The sequence below is a fragment of the Trachurus japonicus genome, chromosome 21 (assembly GCF_045865225.1).
Source record: "Trachurus japonicus isolate A0001 chromosome 21, Traja_1.0".
Classification (NCBI taxonomy): Eukaryota; Metazoa; Chordata; class Actinopteri; order Carangiformes; family Carangidae; genus Trachurus; species Trachurus japonicus.
Genome location: NC_140927.1, coordinates 2,336,606 through 2,353,809, shown reverse-complemented (window position 1 = coordinate 2,353,809; position 17,204 = coordinate 2,336,606). Strand labels below are relative to the sequence as shown.

The 17,204-nt window shown below is 41.0% G+C and overlaps 2 protein-coding genes across 26 annotated transcripts in view; one reads left to right on the top strand and one right to left on the bottom strand.

Annotated features, from left to right (window-relative positions):
* Positions 1–3,047: 3,047 nt before the first annotated feature.
* Positions 3,048–6,097, bottom strand: LOC146964606 (ras-related protein Rab-17-like). Its single transcript, XM_085764649.1, has 5 exons — positions 5,878–6,097; positions 4,030–4,181; positions 3,801–3,926; positions 3,557–3,650; positions 3,048–3,244 (listed from the first exon to the last, which is right to left on the bottom strand). Exons 1-5 carry the CDS (start codon positions 6,053–6,055, stop codon positions 3,114–3,116), a joined length of 681 nt encoding a protein of 226 aa, XP_085620775.1. The 5' UTR covers positions 6,056–6,097; the 3' UTR covers positions 3,048–3,113.
* A 2,461-nt stretch (positions 6,098–8,558) lies between these two features.
* LOC146964605 (uncharacterized) overlaps positions 8,559–17,204 on the top strand; it is a 46,304-nt gene continuing 37,658 nt past the window's right edge. For all 25 annotated transcript variants that reach the window (XM_085765938.1, XM_085765936.1, XM_085765937.1 and 22 more), the window contains exon 1: positions 8,559–8,941. In XM_085765938.1, the coding sequence (XP_085622064.1) occupies positions 8,852–8,941 (90 nt within the window). In that variant the 5' untranslated portion in view covers positions 8,559–8,851. The remainder of the gene's footprint in view (positions 8,942–17,204) is intronic.

Below are 17,204 nucleotides of genomic sequence, written 5' to 3'. Positions count from 1 at the left end.
TTTTTTTACCCGCAAGATTTACACACTCACACTGACAACCATCTTCGTTTCATTTCATCTCAGTGTGAGGTGTTTCTTTGTCTCAATGCATCTTTTCAAAGCAAACGAGGACCAGCGGGCCCCTCCCGGGCCCAACAGCAGCTTGGCTTCAATCAGCACAATAAAGCCTTTTCTTTTCTGTGACAATTTATCATGTAAGATCTCTGCAATGTTTTAAATCACTAAGTAGTGAATAGTCCACACTTCTCTACAAGCTGCAGAGAAAAAAAACTGCATGTATGGAGAAAACATGAGAGAATTGAGATAGCTTTATTTACAGACTCCAAGTCCAATGATAATAAAAATTTAAAAAAAAACAGGCAACAGATTACTAACAGACAAACTGATAAAAAACAATATAGACAGCAAACTGTCCGCACACAAGCTAAAAAAGGTGCAGTTGTTCAAGCCAGTATTTCCAATACATGGAGGTGTATCTTGTGTCACTCTGAGTTGGGTCAGTCAGAGACATTAAAATAACATTTTTGGATCTACACATTCTACACATAAACTTATAAATAAAATTCCATAGCAAGGCACTGGATGTACTGTAGGTATACAGGTCACAAACAAATGGCTCGCACTTTCCCATCGTGGGTACCTCAGTAAGATTTGAAGGGCGTCATTATATACAACCTTGATGTTATTCATCTTACCTTTGCCAGGGCCGTTGCTAGGAATTCTGGGCCCCCTGAAAGAATACTAAAGTGGGCCCCCTGACTTTTCCACTTTTTTTTTCTTAGACTACAAATGTATTATCATTTTTTATTTAGCCTACTTTGTTTTGATGCTAATGCAGCATTACTATGAGTATTAGTCAGGGTCTTATGCAGAATAATTCAGTCATACAAAGAGGTTTTTGTGGGGCCCTACTGGTCGCTGGGCCCCTAGAATTATCATCACCTTTCTCCCCTATACAACGGCCCTGACCTTTGCTATAATTGCACCAGAGGTGTGCTGTATCTATGTAGTGGTGTACAGTAGGCTCTAAAGAGAGCTGGTTTAACACCCTTTGTTTTATTCAGCAAATCAAACCAAACACATGGGGGGAAAGATCCTTTATAAAGGAGCATCAGTAGTCCTACACCTAATACGGACAGAATTACCCATCCCTAATGAAGAGGGACTTTATTTGTTACTTATGTCTGTTGTTGTCATGCATATGGATTTTGTCCACAGGCTTACACATTTTTATGACAGAAAAAAAACCATTTAATATCTATAAAACAACAAAAGCAACACTGTACAGAAGAATTTATACATAATCAGTCACAAATCACAAATGTTGTCTCTTGTATGAAAGCAGATGTGTAAAAAAAAAAAAAAAATGATATAGGAGAAGTTGTATTTTGAAACAATTTACCAACCAGCCGTCTGGTGCTGTCCATGAACAAACAGGTTAAAGTACAGGGACACTCTAAAAACCTGAAAGCTCGACTCCAACAAGACTTACAGATGACAGAGAAGCAACGGTTCCAGCCCAGAACTCACTTGAAAACCACAAGATGTTACTGGATGTTTTTCATTTTGGACAGACCCAGCCCTGCTTCCAGCTTTTATGCTATGATAGACTTGGTAATGACCTGGTAATCATCCTTGGTTTCCATTTCCATGTCCATTTCATTTGACATAATTGGCTGTGTTTGAGCCATTGTTACTATTATTATAAAAACAACATTAAAGGGTCAAATCTAGGACAAGAAGTAGCACAAACCAAAAGGGCAAATGTTTGTGCTCTTTCAGTACCAAGCCACTCAAAATGGACAGCTGAGTGCAGCTCAGAAAATCCAAGCAAATGTAGACAATTAAAATACAGTAAAAAGATATTTACTTGTTTCTATGATTCAGATAAACTCTAGGGATCTCTGTCCAAGTGTATTAAATTGCCAATAGTAACGAAACATAGAAAGAAAAGACATAGAATGAAAGTAATTGGTGTCACTTGATCTGAGGGACAGAGGGTTCATAGTCGGCTGCAGGCTGGTCCTAAACCCACTGAAGTGTGAGTTCTACGCAAAAGTTTGGGCACCCCTGGTCAAAGTTTCTGTTTAATGTGAACAGTTCAGCAAGTGGAAGATGAAATGATCTCCAAAAGGCCTAAAGTTACACATGAAACACTCTTTTGCAATATTTTAATCAATACCAGTGTATTATTTTTTTGTTTTCTACAGTGAAAAGCAGCAGCCTGCAAAAGAACAGGAAACCCAGGAGACTGGAGCTCTCAGATAACTTTGACCAAGGTATCAGACAAGATATTTACTATTTACACTGTGATTGTTTCCAAAGGAGGGGCTACTAGCTACTATGCAAGGTGGACAAACCTTTGCTGTGGGCCCTTTTCCTTTCCTGTCCTTGTCCTTTTAAATGTGTCATCTGTAACTGCATGCCTTTTGTTAAAGCAGAAGTAAGCGATCCGGTGGTTTTGGCTAACTTCCTGTCAGCCGATGGAGTTAGCAGTCCCCGCCCTCGTCCCTACGTCACCACATTCATGCGCATCCCTTGGCTGCACACACAGAGAGGACCGCCCCTTTATGCCGTTCTCTCTCCTCATTGGATAAAGGTTGTAGGATACAAGGAAAGTTTTCTCCTCGGCTTACAGCAGAGCAGAGTGACTGACAGACTCGTGTTTCAGACCAAACACTCTATATAAGTGATGGCTGTCGGAAGATAGAACTATTTAAGACTTATATTAACACAAACATTCTGCTTACTTCTGCTTTAATTTAAAGCAGAAGTAAGCGGTCCTCTCTGTGTGTGCAGCCAAGGGATGCACGTGAATGTGGTGACGTAGGGACGAGGGCGGGGACTGCTAACTCCATCGGCTGACAAGAAGTTAGCCAAAACCACCGGATCGCTTACTTCTGCTTTAAGCTTTATTAACAGACATTTTGACCAGGGGTGCCCAAACTTTTGCATGCCATAGATCCTTGGCCCAACAGCTTGTTGCCTCACATTGAAAATGTATGATCAATCCGCTCACAATCTTTGATACACTGATACAAGATGACCAACTTTAAACTGATGAGGACAAACAGAGGGACATGACAGGCAGCAGGAGGACTGCCAGTCGGAGGTCAGGGCCCCACTTTGCAGCAGGATGCAAAAGGTGTGAAAGTGTCTTTACGATGCAGATCTATGAGTGGCGTCTCCCTCCACTCGGACAGACCTCCCTGCTGCGCTCCAACACACTCATACACTCTGTGGGCTGAACCAAAGCTCTGTTACCACAGGTATCACATTCACAGCTGTGTATACACAACAACATAATGAGAAAACTTAATTGTGTTTTCATTCGTTTTCAAACTGCCAGGAAATAACAAACGGACGATGGAGTACACTTTCTCCTCATGTGGGCCTCCAACGCCCACTAGTGGTGGATGTGTGGCCCAGCTTTAGACTTCTCAAGACTACACACTCTTCTCAGGCTTAAATCCATGTTTTGATTGGTGGAGTTACTTTTGAGGCCAAACTCACTGCTCAAAGATTTGTGTTTTGTAATTATTCAACATTCACTTACCTATAGCCATCAGCAGCTCACTGATTTTATCTCCTGACAGGGCTGATGTCTCTGTGAAGAATATACCCCTGTCACTGGCCAGGGACTCTCCTTCCTGTATGATAACAACAACAACAACAACAACAACAACAACAACAACAACAACAACAACAACAAATCAGAAGTTGCACATTGACAGGCTAAAATCAAAATGTGACTAAATTAGATAATGATGTAGTTTTTGTGTATTTTTCTTTGTCTGTACCTGCACTGAGATTTGTCTCCTCTCATCCAGATCTCCCTTGTTGCCTACCAACCACATGACAGTAGACTCTGGACTGTATTGTTTCTCCAGCTCTTTGAGCCACACTTGAGCTCTGACAAATGTTTCCTAATAGTGACATAAGCACACATGGGTACACAAAATGACACATACATCAGTCAGGATAAGCCGTAGTGAGTCATTTCATTGTCCATGCGTTGGTTTCTTTTACCCTTTTGCTGATATCATAGACCACGAGTGCAGCTTGGGCTCCTCTGTAGTAAAGGGGCGTGACACTGTGGTATTTTTCTTGTCCTGCTGTGTCCCATATCTCAAAGCGAAGAGTGGCGTCGCGTAGATGCAGCGCTCGGGTCAGATAGGCACCTGCAGCAGACAGTAAAAAGACACCATAGGGGATGAAATTGTTCCTCGTTGAGTTTTTATGATGCTGGTGTTAGTAATGTGTGATATATGTATAGTACAGTGGCATGCAAAAGTTTGGACAGCCCTGGTCAAAATGCCTGTTAATGTGAACAATTCAGCAAGTGGATGAAATGATCTCCAAAAGGCATAAAGTAAAACATGAAACACTCTTTTTAAGCGATATCAGTGTATTATTTTTGTTTTCTACAATTTTAGACTGAAAAGGGGGAACTTTATGCCTTTGGAGATCATTTCATCTATCATATAAACAGAAATTTTGACCAAGGGTGCCTAAACTTTTGCATGCCACTGTATATGTGACTAGGTCAAACCTACACTCTTAAAAATGTTGGGTTAAAAACAACCCAATTGGGTAGTTTCACAACCCAGCGCTGGTTATTAAATATTGGACAGAACACACAAACAACCCAATTAAATTAACCAACAAGCTCAACCTAGCGGTTGGGTTGAAAAAACAACCCAGCATTTCTTTGTGTGTATAGTGAATATTAAAGGTCTTGTGGTGTATGAAGGTAGATGTCCATGTGTTTTTGAAGAGCAGGTCTATAGGTTTTATATTAACACTATGAAAGTATCAAAGCTCCAGTCGACACAGAAATGAACACGGCTTGTATTTAGAAATGGAGCCTTAAAACCAGCTGTCGGGACTCCTGCAACTTTATGATGTCACAATAAAGCAGTCACCTGGACCCTTCATCCAACCTGCAGGATTTGGTTTCAGTGAGTATTATTCAGAAATCTGGCTCACTCAGAAAACAGTCAGCCAATCGAGAGGCTCACAGCCTCTTCTCTTACTGTAATGATGAGATGTAAAACTACACTGAAACAGTTTTCTGCTCTTCAAACCAACAATACTATTCTCTTGTGTTAGATTTACATCAATCTTGTGTGTGTTATGCTGGCCTGTGAAGCTAAAGCCAGGAGGCTGATAGCCTAGCTTAGCATAAAGATGGAACATGGAGAATATTAGGGTTGTCCAAGATGGCGATGGCAGATGCACATCAAGGTCTGGCTGTTCTCTCGCATAAAACCTGCAGTTTATAATACCATTGATGGCAAGGTAATTGTGGAGGATGAGTAGCTGAAATTCCTTGCAGTAAAGATTAAGACATTAAGCCAGGACAAGATTGTTTCATTGGCTTCAAACAATTTTGACTCTGAGTGCATTGAAGTCTTAAAGATTTGTTTGAACACTACAAAACTTCTCAGCGATGTGTTTCACACAAAGACCACAGAAAGAAAACAACATCGAAGGTTGTCTCAAAGTAAATGAATGTGGGGAAGATAATCCTAGATTTGTCTATGAACTTCCTCTGGTAACATTTTTGAGAATGGATGTCTCAAGTAACCACACCAGCAGCTCTGAAGCTGAGTTAACAACAAAAGCCACGAGCTGTCTTCTTTCAATAGCCAAAACCATTAACTTCTGCAAAGGCACAACATTGATTTTTGTACAGATTAAACAAATAAAACATAGCATTTTAACTAGATCCAATCCATCTCCACTGAGTGTGACCTCAATGTTCTCAGCAAAACACCTGATAAGCATTTTTCACAAAACATCCAACTGAAGGATGAATCTTCAACTGAACACTTAGGTAATTTCAGTGTTGATATTAAGCCATCATGAACTCACAGCCTACAGTAGGTGATGTATTCTTGAACTCATCTTTGACGAATCGCACAGCCAAACTTGACTTTCCCACACCAGAACCTCCCAGGAGCACCATCTTAACCCTGAAGGTCCGCACTGGTCTGACATAAGTGTCTCTGGGGAGTCGAGCTCCTGGCACCCTCGGGAGATTCTCCCCCATCAAACGATTTAGTTCCCTCACGAAAAGCAAAAACACAGCACGGGTGAGTCCAGGGAAGTCAAACAGTCCGTGATCCTTATGGGTTCCTTCCTTCTGTGTTACGAAGCAGCAACTACTTCTAAGAAACGGACGTGTTCGCTCTCTGTCTTTGTTGTGAGAGTCTGTGTCAGCTTCACTGTGGTACACTACACGGAAAATAAAAGTAAAACCAAAGTCCAGTTTTGACTTGTAAAATGCCAACTGGGCAATCTCACTTCCTTCTACACTATCACAACTGAGCCATAAAGCCTTCAACACGATTATAAGTTGACTGTTTGTTCTCATCACATGATGTACTATATGATGATTTTTACTGTAAAACTCTTTGTCATGTTTCTTGTTAGTGAAACTTGGGATTTCAAAAAAAATTCTAAACATATGAATGGAAACTGAAAGCCTATTGGGAATTTTTTCTCTTTTTCAGAGATGAGTGTTTCTTCCTTCCTATTCACAAACCTCAACTCAAATGTTACATCACAGATAAAACCAGAGAGTGTGTTCTGATTCTTCCTAATACAAGAAAAGAAAGTCAAGAGTTTTATACATGATTACCCATGCAGCATGCTATCAACATTAATATCCTGTATGATACAGGATATTAATTAATCCTGTATCACTGATAGAGGATATTGATACAGTATCAATATTGCTTAGTGTTTTTATAAGGAAAAAAAATATGCAGACATGATTAACCTTTCTTCATAGAGCTATATAATGTGCAAGAGCTCTCCACAGGCCAGTCTTCCTCCTATGTATCACATGTCATGACACTGAATCAACACAGGAGGGCAGCATAGTATTTTTTTTTTTTTTTGACAGCCACACAGCAATAATCAAAATATTCCTCTGTGAAAAAGTGGCACATTTTATTTTGACTTTAAAACAATAATCATCAGCAAACAGGATGATCATTTTCATCTGGTCCAGAAAGCACCGTGATTACTAAATACAAAATTCATCAAATGGTCCCAACTATGTAGGCTATCCATTGATATTCATTACATATCCAACTATTAGCTATACCACAAAAAATATAACCCTTCAGTATGAATATGACAGTAACAAAAAGACACATAGAAATACTGAATGAATAATAATCATGAAAAGAGTGATATAACATTCAATTTAGATGGAGACTATGAAATATCTCTGGAAAAAGTTTTACTGCATTCACAGAGCTCAAAATTACACAACACTGATATCATAATATATAAAAAATACTTAGTGAGGTCACTACAGAGATACCTCTGACTGTCCCAGACACACTATAGGCCTACCAGACTATTACATCAAGATTATGGGATCTCCATTGTGTTTGAGTGGCAGTATAAGGCCATTCAACACTGAGGGCTCGTCTATCTCTTTAAGAAACACAAGACTGTTTTAGAGCTGCCTGGTCATCATTAAAAATAGCAGAGGGAGTGTGAGAGAGTGCGATAGCCCATGCGGGAGCTGTGGTTTCTGGTTGAAACTAAACCCCTCAACATGTTTGGAGTCCATGTCCAGAGGTTGGTGCTGCATTCAAGTAGTCTGTGTAAAAATCCTGACCCCAAAAGCCCCCACATTTGTCAACACATGAGCTGCAAAAACTCACAAGTGCAATTACACAAACACATTGGAAATACTCATAACACAACAGTTTCCAGGGACAGAAAATAAGTAATGACCCCTCATATTCTGTTTTCTACTTTTGTGGGAGAAGTGGGGAGCATATTGGCACTTTAAGATTATGAGGACTAGATTTTAAATATGTCTAAGAATGAAATAGCCTAAAAAAGCTTTGGCTTTAAAATAAATGTAAAATAATAATAATAATAATAAAAACCTATTTAGGCTACCAATCTACATAAAATATTGAAATATCAAGAAAATGTTAACTACTCTGCATGCAGCATTTGTTACAGCCACACCTAGGCCTACCTAAAATTGGGCTAACATATCTTGTGATGTTTTCTTGACAATTTTCTCTGAGTGGAACCTCAGATTTTTTGTTCACTTACAGGTGGGATAACAGTGACGTTAGCCTAATGAATGGATTATGGATTTTAAGACCGATTTCCTCTCACAGGCTACCCCTGCGTTTCCTGTCTGCGTTCTGATTGAAATTACCTGCTTTTCTATGGGAAGATATAAATCCGACCACACGTGAACGCAACTTGATTGTGTACAGGTTTTGAAGTTCGTGGCTCAGATTCGAGTCTGTGAATCCGTCGCGTGGTGCCGCTAGATTAACAGAAAAAAGACAGAGAGAGAAAACATTAGGCTGTAAACATTTTTACTGGAAACAAGTTTCAATTGAGGTTTCTATTTTTATTGTAGGTGTTTGTTGTGTTTCCATAGAGTGACAGACAGGGGTGGGCTTGGCTTAACAGGACGCTGTGCTACAGTGAAGGGCTGTGACTGAAAATGCCAGTAAACGTCTCAGACGCGCACGTGGGGCCGATGCTGCCAGTCACACAGTCACTTTGAAGCTGACTCCGCCGAGAGCGGCTGCGTTGTTACAGGAAGAAGTGTTAAAACGGATGTATGACAATGACCCACGCTGTGGGCGCGACCGGCCGCGATTTGTTTCATCTCTCCGTATTTTAACGTGACATTTTTTTAAGCGACACATGAGACTCGGTGTCTCCGTTTCTCCGGCTTTGTTTGGATTACTCGGTGCTCGGTTTGGACCACGACAGTGACTTCTCTTTTTTCTTTCTTTTTTTTAAAAATCTGCGGCGAGTGGATAACTACTAGGCTACTATCTAAGAAAACATGGGGACCCAGGGCACAGGACGGAAAAGATCCACCAAGAAGGATAAGTCGACGGCGGAGGACGATGCCCTGAACCTCATAGCGAGAGAGGTGAGTGGAGAGTTTAGTCAGACGTCGAGTCTTTTCCTGTTAGGTCTGAACTATAGACTGTATTACGGAGTGAAGAAGCGGTCCTTGAAGTGGTCTTCCTCCGCAGCGTGTCGTCTACAGCCCTATATAACACACAGTAGCTACACAGCTGTTTCTAGATCTTTTAATTGCTTCAGACCAAAGTGTTTCAAATCTTTCATGTCCACAGTTCCTATTTTACACACAATTTTACAAGCACTTGAAGTTTCCACTGGTAAAAATAGCCGACTAGCCTTACTCAATTTAACTGTAAAGAGTGCCTTTGAGTTTCCATACTATAAGTCAGAATGTTTCAGGTTACTGATTTTATTGTCATGATGACCAAAGAGTTTCTAATTTAATTCCCACCCTCCAAACAACTGTCTTTTGTGCTTTTTCTCTTCATAAAGCATTAGCCGACATTTAACCCAATATGTAGGCTAGAGATATTCATGTTACATGGTAACATAGCTCCAAGTAAGGTGTGTTTCTCTCTTGTGATTGGTCCACCCCAATACACAAACTATAGAAAAGTGCACCTCCGTGGCACAGTAACTGAGTCTACACAGTCTAAAAACAAGATATGAATTGCAATCATGTTCTAGAGGGAGGGTCAGTTGCTATTGACATAGTCATACTTTTAAATTAATAATTCCATTAGCCTATGTAGATAAAATAACTGTTGTAGCTGCAGAAGTGATCCACCTTTACTGTATAGCAGAGAGTGGTGTTTTGGGCATGTATAACAATCCATTCATATAAAGCTGTATGGATGTGTGAAATGGTGATTATGATCATCATTGTTTTACTGAGAAAGATGTCTGTTGTCTTGCATCAACTGCAGTGTAGCAGCAGCAGCAGCTCTCCAAAAACAAGACCCTAAAGCACATTTAAAACAGTTTGAGGCGTTCGTGTGCTAACCTGCAGGAGAGGAGTTGTTGTACTTCCCCCTTTGATAACGCAAGTCAGGAAAACACTGTTTATTTCTAACAGGTGGTGAGGTCATGTTGTGACAGGTTTACACTGCTTCAAGGTTTCTAATCTCTGTGTTATAATTGAGTCTGGGGCAGGCATAATGGCTAGTGTGCCTCTGAGACTCAAGTGGCCCTTGTTTGAAGTGTAATACCCTGCACGCTTTTGTCTACACTTGTGAGTCTGAGGTGTTAAACATCAATATTTCTGTGTAATTTCAAAGAATATCAGCTATAAAAGCCTGAAGCAAAACTCTTGTGAGGCAACATTGTACCTCTGTTTTTTAGGATTTATCGATCAATTTTTTAGAGTGTTTTGGTTTCTTTTTTTGTCCAAAAAAGTTATTTTCAAATAATTAACAGTACCTGTAGACTGTTGACCAAAACAATTTGACCGTCTCTAATTCACTGCAGCCTTTCACAGCCCTTTTTTTCAGTTGGGAGGAAGTCGGGTCTGTGCTAACTCAACCCGGATGTTTCGACAAATTTGCATTTTTAACTGACACACACACACACACACACTCCCCCCGGTAGTCATCTCATCACTTCTTTCAGCTGTCAATGGCCGTGGTAACGCTGCAGAGTGAGTCTGGCTGTTTGCATATAACCGTCTCTTCACTGCTCCACTGACTATTTACGCAGGGGTAATAGGCTATGTCTGAGGTTGCACATTCCTGTAGCTGGTAATGGTTTTCTTGGAGGCTGTTTGGAGAGGGCAGGACTGTCACCTGGCAGAGGTGCAAGGAGATGAAGAGTCTGCTCAGACACACGCGGTAGCAGCAGATACACAATAAACAGGAGATTCCCTCTGCTGGACGAATCCTCATCTGTTTCTACTTGTAGTGAGTCACGGCTCCAGCAATAAAACATTAATTGCTGCCAGTTCTGCGCAACAAAGAGAAAGTCTGTGCCTTTAAGCAGCATAGGGGTCAATTCCCTCACTGGCAGTCCTCTGACAGGATGGTATGTCGGCCCTGATGAGTTGGCCCATTCTGAAAAAGAGTTTTAAAAATAGATGCTCCTGAAAGATCAGCTGTTGCTGCACCCCAGTTTTAGATTGGGTCTGTATGTGGGGGATGGGGATGAGGAGGGAGGGAGGAAGGGAGTGAGGGAGGGAGGAGGTGGTGGTCATCCTGCCAGCGTGAAAATTGAAAATCTGCCTGGAATTGATGGGCAGTGTTACAGCAAAGTTTGGTGCATTAGTGTGGTGCTGCTGACTTGTCCCCTGCAGTGTCCCTGGGATCAGAGACTCATCTAATGCTGTAAACCAATGGGGAGAAGACCACACAGGAGGAAAGAATGTCCTCACTGAATACCAGGGTCTTCAGTGATTCTGTACTGAAGGGAGTGGGTTCCCTACATCTGTCAAACAGTTTAATCCAGCTCTAAACATTCACACATAGCCTACATGTACTGCAGCGTGAGGATGGCACACTGCAGATGAGCTCCACTACTACTAAATGGATTAATAAAGTTGTACAGTGTTTAAACCAGTGGTTCACAACCTTTTTTGGCTCATGACCCCATTTTGACATCACAAATATCATGTGCAGTCACGTCATCGCGGCCGTCAATCAAGATGCGCCAGCTCAGATATGCTGCATTTTATTAGAACTCAATTTATATTCGAGAAAGTTCAAGTATAGAATACAGTTGTAAGATTGTGTGTGGTGTTTTTAATCATAATTTTAAAAAGAATAATAATTAGTTAAAAAAATATATCTTTATCAGTAATCTATCAGTAATAAACAAATCACAACCATTGTTTGGATTCAGAATGTTGTAACTGTTTCATAATGATTGAACAAAGAATTGAGCATTCAATACATTTTTGATTAACTTTGATTTAACTTGAGAATAGAACCAAGTAATGGTAGTTAGAATGATCCTGGGCTTCAAGTGCTTTTAGTCTAGATGTAATCACAGGTGCAGGTGGCAGCAGTGGTGGTGACTTATTAAAGGCCCGTGCACACGCCCACAGGTGTTTTAAATCATTATGCCTGATTAAACTATGTGGTCAGCAAACAGTGTTACAGTCAGACTGGCACAGGTGTGAGTGATAAAACAAGTGGATGCTGAATTCCATGTTGCTCAGTCTGGATGTTGTTCATGCCCAGTTTGGGTGATGTGCAAAATTTGTATTTTTCAGTGTACACATTATGATATAACGATATTTAGGCTATGTAAATTATTTTTGAATAGATTAAGCTTTTTATAAGGTATAAGCTTATAAGTAAAGCTGTGACATAATGGTCAAACTCTATAGTGAGGCAGGCTCTTCAAAACTGTGACACTGCAAAAAAGTGTATCCCAAAAAATATTGCATATGGTGGAAAAACTGAAATTTTTGATGTTGCACAAATACCGGTTCATGCTGGATCACTTTTACTCCCATACAGGACACTTGAATAAAACAGAGCCAACATTAAAGGGATAGTTCAACATTTTGGCAAATTGGCCCATTGCCATAATCCCTATAGTTTTAGGAGTAGGTTCGTTACTTTTAATTGTCGGTGCAAGCTATTTTTAGAACGGTGGAGAAGAGCCGCGAGCTGCTCAGCTACGCTACAGAGGCTAATGGGATTTCTTGGTTTCCCTCATCAAACTCATCAAATACAACAATCCAACAACTCCAAATCGCTCTGGTGGACAAGTTGTGACCTGCACATTCACCACGCTATGAGATAATAACAGAACGTTACAAGACAGAGTTGTTTTAGAGGCAAATGCAGAGACTAATTGCTGAAAAACTGCCCCCGATGGGAACGCGCATCACTGGTTTTGCATGAATTTAGGGATTATGGCAATGGGCCAATTTGCCAAAATATTGAACTATCCCTTTAAACTCTGCTGGTCCTGCCCTCCAACAAGCTAACACAGTCAGAGACATACGTGCAGAGACTGTACTGGGTCTTATCAGGAAGGTCACCTGTGGGGTTATCATCAGGGTCTTGATATCAAAGCACTAGCTGCTTATCAACTGCAGCCCCGGCCTACACCACTGATTAGGCCTTGTGGTTTCCAAACAGTATATTCCTTGTGTTTGGACAAAACAGTGAAACTCATTTCTCTTTTTAAGACAGAGGGAGTGATTGTAGCTTTCATTATCTCAGCAAGATCCATTTGTGGGGAAGCACCGCAAGTTTAAAGTCCCAGCTGGACAGGTCAATAGTCTATCACAGGGCTGATATATAGAGACAAATAACATGCACACACTTACGGGTAATTTAGAGTCTCCAATCAACCTGGCGTGCATGTGTTTGGACTGTGTGAGGAAGCTGGAGAACCCACAGAGGAACAGGGAGAACATACTGTACAAACAGGACGGCAACATATTGTTGTGACTTCTAAGCAAATCATTAATTTGCCTAGAACACTTTGAATATTCAATAAAAGTACAGTAACAAGCAGGATAGTGTTAATACAGTTGTAGAATCTCTCGGTTCAAGGAACAATATCTGTTGCTGTTTATTGGACCAATCAGCTGCTGGTTCTGCAGAGAGGGCCAGTTGCAACCTGTGGTTTTTGGTGTTTATTTACCAACTAGTCTGTTGTAAAGCTCTGAGGACACGGAGGCAGTTTGGTAAAGGATCAAACCAAATCAAACGCCCACTTACTGGATCTTGCTGTTAGGGCTTGCTTATGTTTGTATAATGAAGGCTGTGCAGTTTAACCACAAATCTCATAACAGTCGGGTTTGACTCCCATCATTGTTTTTATGGCACTCGGCTAATATGTGGCACACAAAGCGAGTGATGAGAACATATTAAAAATCTACAGTTGGGCTGTAAGCCCACTCATTCTAATTTAGCAGTTTAACCAAGGCCATTATTTTTTATACAACCACTAATAACCTTCCACAGTCCCTCATAACATACAGTACAGCTTGTTATTTAATATACAAAAGTACAGGCTTATCACTGGAAATGACTGTTGCCAGGTGGCCAAACTATAAAACTAGAAAATATTCAGCACATTAAAATTAAAAAGCTTTAAGGACTCTGTTCATAGGCCTCAGGCATCCACATGTATCATGTACCGTAGACCCCCCTCAGTTTGGAGTCAGGTATTGATTATCACAATAGTGATGATAACACTCCTGGAATTTGGCCCAAGGCAAACTCTTCCTTTCGTCGAAGCTTCTAGTTCACTTGTGTGTCAGTGTGTTTTACACTCAGAGATCACACCCAGGTGTGTCACAGTGTAAATCTAGTTTGTGTGCACATACTTGGCCTGTGAATGTTGTTAAATTTAACCTGACAGCACCCTTGAAAAACACTGACTAGTCGCTGAAAGAGTCATGTTCCTAAATCTCTCTCTATGTGCTACAAAGTCAAAACAAGTGAGAAATGGTAGATTACAGTCAAGGTTATTTACTACTCAGACATTCACACTTTTTTCATGCAGAATATGCTCCTGTTCTCGCTTTGAGCACTGGATAAATAACATTATACTAGTATAGTCTGTTTGTATGCAAAAGGTACAGTCATGATTGTCAACATGACAGAGGTACAAGCCTCATAGTCATATCATAGTCCAAATCCAGCTCTTCAGCCTGACTTGGCTACATGTGGGCCGCTGTCATACAGGCATGTTGTACAGCCAGACGTGGCATGAAAACCACATATTTTAAATTCATGCCCAGATCATGATTCAAAACATAAGACATTTCAGGAGAGCTGATGCAGCCTTGTTAACTGGCTTGTATGGATATACAAAGCCTCTGTTTGCTCTGTGTGTACCAGCTGTTAAAACTGCCTCCATCGAGTTCTGTTAAAACAGCTGGATGTCTCAGTGCAGAGAAATCAGCATTCAGCAATGTTGATTAAAGGTAGAGTCTGGAAATTTTCCTAAAAAACAAAAAATAGCCTTTTACAAAAGAAATCCTGCTTAATCATCACCTATGGGCTTTTACTCATGTGTAGAGTTAAGTAGCTGTATTCTGATGTTTTGATGTCATTGGGATGTTTTTGGGCGGGGAGTAGGTGTGTTTTCCACTAGCCAATGACAGAGCACAGGTGAAGTTGGGTGTGTGGCCCTGCAGACTTGTATAAAACATAGCAACTGGATACCATCAAGCCAGGAGAAATGGCGGATACACACTTACCAGTGAAGAAAAGGAGATAGTCCGAGTGTCGGGCCCATACCAGGCCATCGCCATCAACGGGAGCTTCAAGGGCTATGCTGCGACGAGTAGGAGGGCTGCTGCGTTGAACATGGAAATCTAGGGCGCAGTTGGGGTGGAGCCACCACGGGTGTAGATCTTGGTGATTGTAGCAAATATTCAAAGGAGAGCTTTGAACCGTTCTGGTAACTGCTGTCAGGGGCAGGGGGATGACACGCTTGATCCCAAGAGGATTGATGCCCAAATTGAATGTTGTGTTCGCAAACTGCAACGAACAAACCTACAGACTGTACCTTTTATACATCAGCAAGAAAGTTTAGTGTTGAATTACATGGATCAGGCCAGAGAAGCAACATTTTAGAACGATTTAGCAATTTTTGTGACCTTGCGATCAGACAGAGAATTCAAAGCCATGGGGTCATTTGGATCATTATTCAACAAACGCGACGGCAGTGTCTCCTGTTACATATTAATTGTTCTGGGTGATGCTGGAAATGTTTAGCCAACATGTGGATCAACTGGGAAATGCGAACATGAACGCTGGGATTGTGCTTTTACGAAAGCAGCACACAACAAGACTCCATGTGGGACAGATTCTCACCTGCTGGAACTCATCTGTTGTGTAGATGGAGGTGAGAGAGAGTTCACCAGCTCTTCACTCTCTGGACAGTGACCTGCTCTATGCACACTTCAGCTTTACATGAGAGCAAAGTTTGTTCAATTCTTACATTTATGTTTTCTCCTCTGGTTCATGTCTAGGTGGGGGTGCATGTGTGAAAGCAGCTTAGGAATCTTCTAGTGATGATGAATAAATTCACAGTCTAGCTTACAGTCGTTCCAGCTGTTTGCAGCCCCACTTTGCTCTAAGATCTCAGTGTGATTCAATCCATAGCAACTAGCCTACTGTATTGGTTGCCTTGGAGTCAGAAACATTACAAACATTACATTTTCTATATACCTGAGGAGAAAGGGACACATATGGTTGTTAATTTGATGTCAGTTTTCATTGGAAATGATTTGATGTCATTCCCACAAAGTCGTTAAAGGGATAGTTCAGCTTTGTTGAAGTAGGGTTGTATGAGGTACAAATGGCCATTAAGTATAATATCTGCATTAGAAAGGTCTCTGCCCCCTGTCCACTGAGAAACACTGGCACATTGCGCTGCACCGAGACACAGTTCCAGATAAACAAACATTTTTCCGACCAGCTGATGATGATGCAAGTCTTTACTTTAGATCGTACTCTTGAACAGGTGTATTATTTTGAGACGGGACTTCTCGTGGGCGGCGAAAATACGCTGACTACTTGTCCCTGTGTCTCGGTGCAGCGCAATTCCTCAGTAGAGACCTTTCTACTGCAGATATTGTACTTAATGGCCATTAGTAGCTCATACAACCCCACTTCAAAAAAGATGAACTATCCCTTTAATGATTTTGTGGGAATGACATCAAATCATCTCCAATAAAAAAACTGACACCAAATTATCAACCATATGTGTCCCTATCCCCTCAGGTATAGCAAGTGTAATGTTTGTGGAGATACTTAAAGGGATAGTTCAACGTTTTGGCAAACTGTCCCATTGCCATAATCCCTATAGGTTCGTTAACCTTTAATTGTCGGTGTAAGCTATTTTTAGAACGGCGGAGCAGAGCTGCGAGCTGCTCAGAGTTAAACTACGGAGGCTAATGGGATTTCTTGGTTTCCCTCAATACACAATCCAACAACTCCAGAACACTCTGGTTGTGACCTGCACATTCACCACGCTATGAGATAATAACAGAACGTTACGACGGAGTTCTTTTAGAGGTAAATGCAGAGACTGCTTGCTGAAAAACTCGATGGGTACACGCATCAGCAGTTTTGGAGTTGTTGGATTGTGTATTTGATGAGTTTGATGAGGGAAACCAAAAAATCCCATTAGCCTCCGTAGCGTAGCTCTGCTCCGCTGTTCTAAAAATAGCTTGCACCAACGATTAAAAGTAACGAACCTACTACTAAAATTATAGGGATTATGGCAATGGGCCAATTTGCCAAAATGTTGAACTATCCCTTTAATGGCCATTTGTAGCTCATATAACCCCACTTCAAAAAAAGCTGAACTATCCCTTTAATAGTAATATATTTCTATATCTGTAAGCCTGCGTCCTT

What these genes read in the sequence shown, in the direction of transcription:
- LOC146964606 (XM_085764649.1), bottom strand. Translation starts at nt 6,055, where the DNA reads ATGGGGGAGAATCTCCCGAGGGTGCCAGGAGCTCGACTCCCCAGAGAC. An exon ending in GGAGACAAATCTCAGTGCAG is followed by an intron (nt 3,651 to 3,800) that starts GTACAGACAAAG and finishes GTTATCATACAG; the next exon opens with GAAGGAGAGTCCCTGGCCAG. An exon ending in TGAGCTGCTGATGGCTATAG is followed by an intron (nt 3,245 to 3,556) that starts GTAAGTGAATGT and finishes GCTTTGGTTCAG; the next exon opens with CCCACAGAGTGTATGAGTGT.